General features: G+C 46.0%; 1 protein-coding gene across 1 annotated transcript in view; it reads right to left on the bottom strand.

The window, feature by feature from the left end:
• SMG1 (SMG1 nonsense mediated mRNA decay associated PI3K related kinase) overlaps positions 1-11,303 on the bottom strand; it is an 85,871-nt gene extending 74,568 nt beyond the window's left edge. The window contains exon 1 of the mRNA XM_057418992.1: positions 11,062-11,303. Coding sequence (XP_057274975.1) covers positions 11,062-11,168 — 107 coding nt within the window. The 5' untranslated portion in view covers positions 11,169-11,303. The remainder of the gene's footprint in view (positions 1-11,061) is intronic.
• Between the last annotated feature and the right edge of the window lie 784 nt (positions 11,304-12,087).

The raw sequence follows: 12,087 nt of genomic DNA, 5'->3' as shown, positions 1-12,087 counted from the left end.
TTACTTTATAGGCTGGCCTATTTATTTCTAATTTTTGCCTGCTCACTTGCATCCACTTTGAAAGGGGTCTTCCCATGGAACTGAGTCCCTGTTGGACTGGGTTGCAGGGATTATTCTCCTATCTCAGGAGGAAGATGCTTTGATGTGCTTTCTGCCCACTGTTTTCTGCCTCTTCAGCCCAGCAGTGTCTGCTTTCCTGTGTACCAGCTGTTGTAAACCCCAAATGATAACTTCTTGTATGTCTTGGTTTTCTTAGTAAAGCTTGTAATTCTGTACTGCCCAGCACAGTTTTGTGTGCATGATGCCAGCACACTATTAGTTTCTTCCAGCCTGCTGTTGCCATCTCCACTGTTGGAATGCTGCTGCTTCGAACGCAACTGCCCCACTGCTCTCTAGGAGTCAAAGTGTTACCACTTGGCTGATGCAAAGTCAGGTACTACCCTGAGGAAGATGCCAACTTCATCTGCAGTATTAGGATGCTGGCAGTCTTAGGAACTGATTGAACCAAACCACAGATTCTCTCTCTATATCTCCACGCTGCTATATCTGCTGCATGGTACCCTCTCTCCTACCCTGCAGTGGTGGCCAAGAGCAGTTCTGTTTCCCTCTCTTTTGCACCATTATAGTTAGGCACTTTCCTTGGTTTCAACTGTTTTGCTTCAGATTGTATCCATGAAAGACCACCATACCTGTGTTCTCTGCCCTGATCCTCAAATTTCTGAGCTGTTTCTGCTCTTATACCAGCAAATTCAGTCCCTCTTGCTATTTGGAGACTTGTCTCTTAATAGTCTTATTGTAATTATGTCTCTTCAAAATAAATTATTATGAAATCCTTACTGAATCCAAAGCTACATTTCACCGACAGCATGCAATCGTTGATCTGAAGTGGTCTCTACCAGAGATAACAATGGCATGGGAACTTAGTAGAACACAAGCTGAAGAACTAGAGAAGAAGAGGGTTTGGGACCTGGAGAGCCATGCCAACTAGCCAGGGCAGGCCTTTGGCTACCTCCCACATGCAAGGTTTGCCTCAGCTTCAAAATCGTCCCCACTGAAGATACCTTTTTACGCTCTGCCCTTAGAACTGTGTTGGGTTGGTCCAGAAGGTCTCAGCACCGACAGTCCCTGGCATAGCCAGGCTGGACAGTGCAGGTGAGAGGCCAAAAATTAAACAACACTCCTCGTTCTGAGCAGTGATTTTGAAATACACATTCCTCCTGGGGCACTGGGAGTTGCTAAATGAGTTCTGATAGTCTCCATAGCAATGGAAAAGCATACTAAGAAGAGAAACCACAGAGAAGATATATGCCAGAGATATGTCTCCTTGACAACAACCGAGGCATGGGACTGAGCTGCCTGGAGAAGCTAAAGCTGGATCCTCATGTCCTCCTCTTCTGAAGTGACTCAGGACGTCAGAAGGGGCAACTCTAAATAAAAGGAACAAGCACTAAGATGAGAATAAATGGAACCAGGAACATCAGGAATGAAACTACCACTGATTTACATGAACTGGAAATATATGTCTGAGCATATCAGTTCCTTTGCCTACCTATATGGATTATATATGAGTTTTATATACTCACATGCTGCAAAATCAAATATCCAAAAATGGCATACTGTAGACCATGCAGTGGTCTACCAGTCCTTCAGTTTCTCTGCCTTACAAGATACTCCTTAATAGCATGGCCAAGGGAGAAATTTCTTACAGGACCCCTGCCTTATTCAGCACACTAGGCAAATGATGCTTACTGAATTGGTGAGTCAATATTTTGTCTTTTCCTTGTAGTTCAATAGCTTGCCTCAGGCCTTCTTTATTTCATACTATACAAACGCATTCACCAAGACAGAATAAATTCCCTCATGAAAATTTCTGCAGCAGTTATTATAGCAGCAAGGTTAAATGCTACCAAACTGGAACAATGCTAAAAATACTAGCAAAAAATAATCTGCAATTACAAAGGCAAAAAGCAGGAATAAACGAGCCAAAACTGTTCTACAGCTGTGCCACTCACCAGCAAGCCTGCAGCACTCCAGTGGCCAACTAATCCAGCTGTTACTTTTGCTCTCATTTCCCTTTCTGTTTACCCAGATTTTGGTAAGTTTTTCCATCTCAAAGTACTGAAAGGTCCCTCTCACATCCCCTTTGCTGAGCCCTCAGCCTCTCCAGGGAGAGACCGAGTTGGCTCTGTGCTCTGTAAAGGAATTATAAATATAATTATATTTATAATTATATATTATATAAATAAAGGTCTAAAAATATATAATTAATAAGTAATACCAAAACAAACAGGGCATCATTCAACTTAGTGCTGAGTTCTCACAGTGAACTTTGGCACTGAGAGCAGATACTGCTGTACAGATTTGGGATTATAATCTAAAAACAAAGTGTAGGGCCCTGGTTTATTTTTCAGTCAGGTGCTGAGTATTAAGCAAAGTCCATACCATGGTTTATTGTGTATGGTGAAGATAAAGCATGGTAATTTTCAGGCACAGAGGGTACTGCAAAGCGGGAAGTTCTGTCACTTTTGTATTAAATAAAAATCATAGCTGAGTTGGTTGAGATTTTAATGAAATTAAACCCCATTGTTTTCTCCATCTTGCTTATAGTGAAAGGAAGTAATTGGTCTTTGATTGTTTAGGCAATTTAAATTTGATTGCATTTTTACTCCCTACTTCAGTTAATAGCTGAAAGATGCAAATCTGCCTGGACAGTTGAATAGCTCATGCCGTGTTCCTCCTCTCTCCCTCAAAACTGATTCTTCCCAGCCTTGGAGTTTTCAGCATTTCTTGGAAACCAGGAGGAGTGATGAATTCGCATCAGTGTTGGCAAAGGCTGATTTACCATTTGATACCTGCAATCAGCTTAAAAAAAGTAAAGAAAAAGAAGAAAAAAGGGAAACCATGGGCCCAGCAGGCTCTAGTCTGGAAGTGAGAGGTTCCCAAGACAGGAGGCTTCCCTTAGGTCAAGTGCTGCTGAATCCTGGTAGGTCATCTGGACCACAGTTTGCCCCTTGTAAGAGGGAAAAGGCCACCAAGGCATGAGGATGAGTTCATTGGGAGCTGGGGCTCACACTACAGATGCAACTGCTGATACAGTGTGAAGTACAATCACATCAACTTTGGGCTCATCCAACACATCCTCTGCTGGTAATTGTAATTTCCTTTTATATTTATAAATATCTTTTTCATTTTCTACAGGAAAAAAAAGTGGATTTGCTTTGTAGTTAGCTCAAAACTGCACACACTGCCCTGACTCCCTGAGGAAGTTTTTCTTCCAGAGGCCATGATGTCATCAGTGACTTGGACCTGGCTATCCTGGACACCATGTGCAGATCTTTGTGTGCCAAATGAGAAAGAACAATGGCGAAATATTTCTCGGACTGCCAGCAAGACAGACTGTGTCGCGCGAGGTGCCTGCCTGCGAAGCCAATTAAATACACAGCACCTGAGAGCTTCAAACTGCGTTCAGCATGAGAGCATAAACCCGGCAAATGGGCAAGTCCCAGAAAGGACAACACATCATAAAAATAAGAGGGATTTCCTTAATGCCTTTTATCCGTGTGTGCAAAGCTGACAGTCTTCATAAGTCCTGGGATAGATCTTGTTCACGTTGTGTGAGTAATACCATTTGTCTCGTGGCAAGAGACGACTCCATGTCTGCTTCAATTTAACCTTGCAGTGCTCCAACAAGGGATTTCTTTCACTGTTACTGCAATGCAGCCACCTCTGGAGCAAGGAGCAGTAGCCTGAAATACAGCTCAAGGATTCCTCCTAGCAAACGCACCTTTATCATTCCAGGCAATGGGGGTTGCTCAGATGCTTCAGAGGTCAAATATTCCCCTTGAAGTTAGGGATATCTATGCAAAAAGATCTCTATGGCCCTGTCTGATACAGCGACAGGGGTTGAATGTCAGCTTGACTTCAGCTAGCTAAAGGTAAGCAGGACCAAGAGGGTGTAGGTCAGGAACACTAACATAAGCCCACAGAAATTGCCTTTTCTCCTTACTTTCTTATTCAGAGTTGGTTTTCCTTTAATTGAAAGAGTAGATATAAAAATAGAACACTAAACAAATCAACAATGAACTCGGCAATAAAGAAAGCTTTCATAAATATCCCAACCTCCAGTTTTGTAAGGATACTCATTCTGTACCAGATGGGGCAAGTATAACAGTAGCATTAAATGCCACTCAGGATATTATTAAACTGTCACATAAGAGAGGAAATTGGAATACAATTGCTATGAATGCTGTTAGGCCACAGAAAGATATCAGCCACATGTGGAAAGATTTTCACTTATGATCAAGGCCTGTGGTAAGAGAGGGAGAGCACGCACAGCTTTTTACTTAGCAGAGTGAAGGAATTGCACAGGATTTTTAGCCAAAGGAACATCCCCTCCCTGGAAGTCAGGCTTTCCCCTGTAGGATCCCCTAACAGGGAATTTGTCCCCATACCTCTTAAAACAAGTACTTCACTCTTCTGAATGACATCTCCATAAATTCCTTTAATATATATCAGATGTATTTTTTACTCTAAGCTGAAACAAAATCATAGTGCTGAAGTGCTGTACTTGAGCTCCCTCATACTGTCTTGGCTGCATCCATTTGAAACACAGCTGGATCCAGATTCTGGAAATTGTTCAGGTCTTTCTAAAAAGCCTAGCTAAAAGCCTTGGAGCAGACATCTCTTGTCCAACATGTGCAGTTTCTAGTCTGAGGACATGCCCTGTCACAGAAAGAGTACAAGCTTGAATAGCTTATGGTGAGCTGTTGAGAAATGTGAAATGAAAAATAGAGTAGGAAAGCAAATGGGCAGAAGCAAGTGAATACACTGCCTGTCAAATGCAGAAGTGTTTTTCAAAGTCATGGTAGCTGAAAGTAAAAAAAAAAAAACATGTATTTTTTAGAGATGCAATCAACGAAGTCCCTACCTGGCACAAATTTATTGCAGCAGTGAAACGACCAAAGGGTTGAAGCAGGCACAGGGGATGACTTTTGACAGATAAGAATTTCTCCTTCTCCTCCAGGAAAGACAGACCAGCAGCACTGCACACCCCAAGGACTGCTCCACATGCTGGAGGCTTTCAGCACTGACCAGCCTGGGGAACATACTCCTATTGAATTACATTAATTCAGCATCCCTACCATGTATTTGTCACCTTCCCTTATCCAATTCTAGCTCTTGCTCTAGGACATGGTCCTCTGTTCCCAGCTCATGACCCACAGCTGAGACTCAGGGTCGATAGAGGTGGGACTGGTGTTATAATGATGCCAGGTGCCCCTCTGTCTGGAGGAGGTGGGCTGAGAATAATCAGGATTAATTAAGCAGAAAAATGTATTTAAGATGTCTAGGAAAGTTCAGAAGAAAATGGCTGTGCTATTATTCTATCTATCTCTTTTAGAAACCTTTCCTGACTCACTATGTTTCTATGGGTTTAAAAACCAAGTCCTCCTTTTTCACCTCCTAAAACACCTCCTCGGTACCTTTTGTGGGGTGGCAGGGAATAAGAACTGAAAGATCCCTCTGATGGGAGGAGGAGATAAGAGTTATCAGAGTTCACCTGACTGCCTTCTGCTGGGCAGACTGTAAAATCACATCTCTTTACACAACCCGTTCTTGTAAAGCACAGTACCAATATCCTGCAATACGTACATGTCATGAAGGAAGAGCAGGACAGGAGGGTGGAGACCTCAGCACCAGGTGTCTTCTAGGTGACACAGTCATGTCCCTGTGTGCACCCTGCCCAGGGTGGCACAGTGCTGGTCTATGCTGGCACACAAAACGTGGCCACTGGCAGAGAGTAAAAGGAAAAAAACAGTGATGAAACCATTAACCAACTTCCTTTGGTTCTGGAGTCGAGGCAAAGTTACATCGTACCTCTGCTGTCACAGTTTTGTGTCCCTGCTGTCACCCCAGCACACAGCACATTTGCCCCAGCTCCTCCATCCGGACTTCAGCTTGTGAGTGCAAGACCTGAGCCCACAGTTTTCCCCAATCCACAGAGAAAGCCAGGAGCTGGAAGGGCACTGAAACATCCCAGCCCACACATGCAGGGATATCACATCCCACTGCCCATCAGCTGAGAAGGTGTGAAACAGTGGTGCTGGCAGGGTTTGGACAGGGGCAGAGAAGTCCTGCACTCTCCCCTCTAGCCCTCTGTCCCACAGCCTGTGCATACAGAGGGGGAGCACAGGGGGCTTTCAAGGAACGAGTTTCTATCTATCAGGACCTGTATGCCAGATCCTAAACTCTCATCTAAGAAGAGCTCATCACTTCAACCTCCCCTCCCCTTTTTCTTGTCTCCCTGTCTTCCCTCACCGGCTTTTCCTTACTCTCTCCACCACTGTCTCCTCCTTCACACAGCCTCAACCACACAAATCAAGACTTCGTTTGATTTAGACCTTTTCCTGCTTTGTGTTTTTCTCATCTCCCCTTTATTCTTGCTCCTTTCCTTTTCCCCTCTCACTCAGATACTGCTCCCTGGTTTTGTTCCTGGGTGCAGTCCATGACCCTATAGGTTACAGACATTAGGCAAACACATTTCTAGAAACATCTCCAGTGACTGAAAGCAACAAGTGGTCAACAGTGTGGGAAAAGCTTGCCGTGTACGAGCAGGGTCATCTGCTAGTTGCCACCCACAGGTACTATTACAGACCAAGGTGGTGATCCCAAACCTGAATTCGGGTTTCTTATGATGTCAGGAAGTCTGGATGAGGCTGTCACCGCATCGCGCTATGTGGGGTAGATCTCAGTACCTCTGTGGGGCGCTGGGGTCCCCATGATCCCTCCTCCTGCCTGCAGCGGCACAGAGCCGCGACTCCTTCAGCCATGCCAGTGCAATTCTTACTATCATCAGCAGATGGCCAAGTGTTACCACACATTCATAACATTTACCTCAAAAAGGCCACATAATTGGGTAGAAAACGTCTTTCCTTGCCAGAAGCATTTATTTATAAAATGGCATATGTACATTTGGCATTTACCTTTCTATATGCAATATTACCAAATGTGTGACAAATGTTAACACTCCTTTCCCACTCTTGACACGCTTGCCGAAGTAAAAAGCATCAAGCAAACAAGTAGTAGGATAAAGCTCTGCCCTAAACCACCTAAATAGTATTTCTTACCTCAAATTCGATTTACAATGAAGAAGAAGAACCCAAGGCCTAGACCCGGCTGCAGTGAAGCCAGTGCCCACAGCAGCTGGCAGCAGGTGGCAGAGTGAAGGCACTGTCACACCTAGCGAGAGGCAACTGGAATTCGAATGCAGAAAGTGTTTCATTAAAAGTGTTCAGAGGCCTGGTGAGGGCTGGTTCTGCAGCCACACGGGTTTATGGCTTTAGCTGTTTTGAAGCAAAGCCCACGGATCTGCTCTCATGCTGCCTCACCTGGGCGAAGGAGCTTCAGCTCCATGCTGTAATGTTGCATAGTGTCTGAAAGTGATCGATACAGGCACAAGCCCTGACATGACTAAAAGAAGCAAAAAGCCAAGGAATAACCTTTCCAGCATCACCTCGGGGCATGCCTGTGCAGGCAGTTGGGTGCGCACTGGGTTGATTCAGCCAGGACACGTGCCAGACAGTGGAAATGAGACAGCTGTATTTGCAGAGGAACAGGAGCACAGGCACTGCGGTACTTGATTCTCCATTGCCTTTTTGGGACCGTGACAGAAACACACACCTGCATTTTGCTGCTTGACCAAGGACTGGTCAGGAAAAAACAGCTTAGTAACTGGCTCTACATTCTTCACTGTACATAGGTTAAAGAGGAACAAGTGAGAGGAAACAGCTCCGTCACTCAAGCATGCTCTAAGAGAACAGTTTTTCTGTAACGCTGAGTTTACAGTAGCTCAGGAATTGCCATTTAATCTTTAAGTGATTAAAGATTACTCTAGGGTGCCAACCATAGCCAGACCGAAACACCTCCTCTCTTGTGCAGTACTGTATGTTACTTTTCCTCAAACTGTTTGATCTCTGTTCCAGCTTGCCAGCTATCTGGGTACTAGCACAGGCCACCAGGAAGGCCTTTGGTGTCACTATCACTGGCAGGAAGGACAAGACTGCCCCATTCCCATATATAGCTTAATTGGCTGACATTCATCACAAGTGGTGGCCCACAGCTCTCGGTTGCATGAAGGATGTAGGAGGGCTTTCTAAAAATGCATGATCTGTGAATCAAGCTGGCAGAGAAGGCTGAAATCATACTTGAAGGCTGCCTTTTATGCTAAATCAGTAGGACTACAGGTATGCATGCAGGGTGTTCATGCTGGGATCCAGTGATCCCACCTCTTATTCCTACCCACTGCCTAGGAGAGGTGGAGATGCTCCAGATGAGATCCTGGGCATAATACACACAGTAGCATAACCTACCCTGGATTAAACAGGGGGTGATATCCAGAGATCACTTCCCTTGAGTAGGAATTTGATCCCTGGTTTGAACGCTGCAGGATTTCTCCTGACAGCTTTTGACATGCAACAGAAACCCTCTCTTGCCAGCAGCATTCATGCCCTGGTGCCTGATGGAGACCTTCTGTCTCGCAAACAGTGTTACTCCTGAAACAACACCTGTCCTTGCAATGGCATGGTCCTCCCAGGCAGTGGGTTATTGAGGAGATCCCAGACCTCCGTTCCCCTTCCCAATACCTCCTTTGCCCGTGCTCAGAGACCTGTGGCTCTGCATCACCACTCTCCAGCTTGGATGCACTAGACATATCTAGTCATACATGGTGAGGAGATGCACATGCAGGAACCAGGAGCTACAGTATGTCCCTGAAGGTCCTGGGCAGACAGGAATAGGATGGGTCCCAGTAGGCACACAGAGCCTCAGCCTGATTTTTCAGGTTTATCAGATTATGCCCAATTTTCCACTTTGTGCAATCTCCAGTTTTGCTCCATATCCACATGCAAGCTTTTGACCACTCTTCGGGGATATTATTTGCACTATCCTGGAATTTGCATAGGATTAAAGGTGGGAATGAAGAGCTGCTGAAGAAGTTCTTGATCTACACTGCTCCCAAAAAGAGCACACTGAGGGCCAGACCGTGGTTAAGGATGCCATTAAGGTGGTGGATGTCTCTTTCTGCCCATCCACAAAAGCCCCTGTCTTTGCCACCTGGTCCCCAAGGCCTGTCTGTCCCTTTATGTAGGCTCCTTAGAGCAGACCCTTGGCTGAGCCATGCTGACTGTCCCTCTGCACAGTGGCCATCCCAGAGACACTGTCCAACACTACCACTGAGCAAGACCATCCCTGAACAGATGCTGAAGGACAACTTTGCTGTCTAAATAACATTTTGTAGTAGCTCCTAGGAGAGCTGCAATGCTCTGACTTTGGGAGGCTGCAGTGGTCTCCATTTGCAGACATCACTTTGCCATCAGCTGGGACATGCTTACAGTTGTGCACTAGCTTCGGCTCCTGCCATTTTGGGAACCAGTCCCTTAAAGTGCTGTTTGTGTACTGTATTTGTACCTACAGTAATTCATTTCAGGATTTTCCAGCTTTAAAAGGAGCCTATCAGTGCATAGAGACTTTTTTCCTTCAGCTTAATGTATTTATAAAGTTACCTGTGGCTCAGCAATCTGATTCAATCAAATTAAGCAGATATAGTTTAAGTACTAAACTTTTCCATTTGAGAAAATAACTTCTTTTGTCTTCCAAGAGCCCTGATTCTGACTGAGTGTATCGCTGACTTAACGACAAACATAATTCCACCAGTGATCCTGGTAGGCAGTTTTAGAAACATGCGATTCTATATATATGTCAGAGAAAACAGATCATCTGAAAGTAAAAAGGCTCACTGAAGAATGAACAAAGCATCGGGGCAATCTTTTGTGCACCATGTTTTCTTGGCTGCAGGTTGCCAAGTGCCACAGAGGCATATTTTGAACCTGAATCCCATTTTTGCTGCCTGTTCCCAAACAGAGCAAACCCAGAGGGAAGGGGTCTGGTGTGCTGGAGGGATGAGCCCAGGACAGCATGCAGGCAGCCCCCCGAGGCCAGTGTGGGTTGTCACTACTGTACACAGGGGAGATCTGCCTTTGGGGCCGAAACCCCTTGTCTCCAGCCCCATGGACCCGAGAGCTGCCAGGGTTTTGAGCAGCCACCGTGTGGAAGCTGCAAGGTAATCTCTGCACGTGTGCATTAATAACTGCCTTCTCCTATCCAAATCACGCCTCGCCAGGCGCTGCTAAGCAACTAAACCCTGGTGAGGAGGCACTTTTGAGATAATGCTAAAAATAGTCCCCAGCAGGCGAGACGGAGCGAGCAGCCCTAGCGGTGACATCACGTTTCTTACTGCTGCCCTCCCTGCCATCATTCACAGCCTTCCGTGGCCAGGTCAGCTCCTCTGGGTCTCCCCAGGGATCATCATCACAGCAGGGATCACACTGCTGGTGGTCCCCAATGTGCTGCCTTTGTGTGGCCAGCCCCAGACTGTGCCCAAAGCTGGGGGCAGCCCCCCTGCCCAGCAGCATCCCTGGCCGTCAGCCCTCTGGGGAGGCTGCAGGGCATTGGGATGGCCTTCCCCTGCTGTGCCATTGCTGGATCCTCATCCGACATAGAAGGGAATGGAAAGAAGCCCCTGAGCAAATCTGGTGTTAAAAGGAGAGATTTGATTAAACTGACAAAGTCATGCACACAATTGGAAATGACAACAGCTACAACTCTGGTGTCAATGAGAGGCAGAATATGCATGCCCCTCTCTTTCCAGTCTGTTCTTAACAATTGAAATCACTTCTGTAGCTTGTCCGTACTAAACTCAGTTTGTATCTGTCTTTACACAGGGATGGAAGAGGATATAAGCCAAAACACAAGAAAAGGTGTCCATATCCTTTGTGCAGCAATGTTTCCAAGTCCATAAGAGAAAGGAATGACAGTCCCGTTAGCCACATCAAGGAAATTTTCAGGTTGAAAAGAGCCCCCTGACTCCCTTTCCCCAGGGATATTTTGGCCCACGTCTGCTCATGCAGAGCCCCATGCTGACCATCCCGGGTTCCAGCAGGGCTGGGGTGGGATGGAGGGTGCCTGCTCTCCCTGAGAGCTGTGGGCAGGGAGGGGTGTGTTACTCACAGGTCTTGAACAACAGCCTCCTCCACCTCCTTGCAACACCAACCACAGGAACAGGAAAGTCCAGGCAGACGCACATGTAAGGATGGCTGTTGCTTTAGATACTGCATCCAACAGTTGTGCTTTGCTCTTCAAAATACCTCTTTCTTTCAAAAGAGTAGCCCAAGACCACAGGGAACTGATAAACAAAGCTGCTTGAGTAGAAAAACAGCAGCAAGAGCCCCCCTGTTCAAATCAGCAGAGAAGCAACCCAGCAATCAGCAGGGCTCCATGACACCCACATAGGGACACCTGTGGAGACCGGGATAACCTTAACTCAGTGTCTCTGGTAACCCAGGCAAGCACCCTTAGCATACTTTCTCCTACCTCATCTCTTCTTCTGGTTTCGAGCAGCATAAAGCCCTTGGTACCAAACTTGCAAACCTCCTCATCAGATCCCACAGCACTTCCCTTGGAGGTACCTGTAATAGCGTTTCCTCTTAAGCTTCTGTTAACGACCCCAGGGGTGCAGCTTTCACATCAGGTGATGGGTTTCCACATGCAGCCCACACACATGATGTAAGTCTGCTCCTTTGGTTACACTAAATAAGCCCCAGTGAGAAGGCAGCGAGGTCTGAAGAGCAGCAGGCAGCTCTCAGCCTCTCCTGGCCAGTACTCACTCTTTCCAGGGCTTTCCTTCCTGCACACATAAACGTACTCAAGTGGAGAAAGAGCAGAGCTAGAAACCAAAGTGTCAAGTTTGCTGCAGAGGAAATGGCCTCTCTGCAGCTGGGGAGAGGGCCATAAATCTCCCAACAAGCGTAAGCAGGGACGTGGGTGTGCACATATGTCTTCCAAATACCAATGTCGTTTTCAGTGGGAGTAGAAGCTAATTGATCTTTAACATGCAGCACTTAATTTCAATGCCTTTTATACATCAACACTACTAGTGAAACAAATACCAGATTTTACTAAAATGAGTATGTGTCAACACATTGATGACTCACATGCCCAGATGCAAAGGGAGACTCTGAATTACTTAGAAGGATT

The sequence above is a fragment of the Pezoporus wallicus genome, unplaced genomic scaffold, assembly GCF_028554395.1.
Source record: "Pezoporus wallicus isolate ANWC-B61680 ecotype Strahan unplaced genomic scaffold, APGP_CSIRO_Pwel_v1 contig_13942, whole genome shotgun sequence".
NCBI classification, from domain to species: domain Eukaryota; kingdom Metazoa; phylum Chordata; class Aves; order Psittaciformes; family Psittacidae; genus Pezoporus; species Pezoporus wallicus.
The sequence above is the reverse complement of the archived record's forward strand: the minus strand, read 5'-3'. Positions and strand labels throughout refer to the sequence as shown.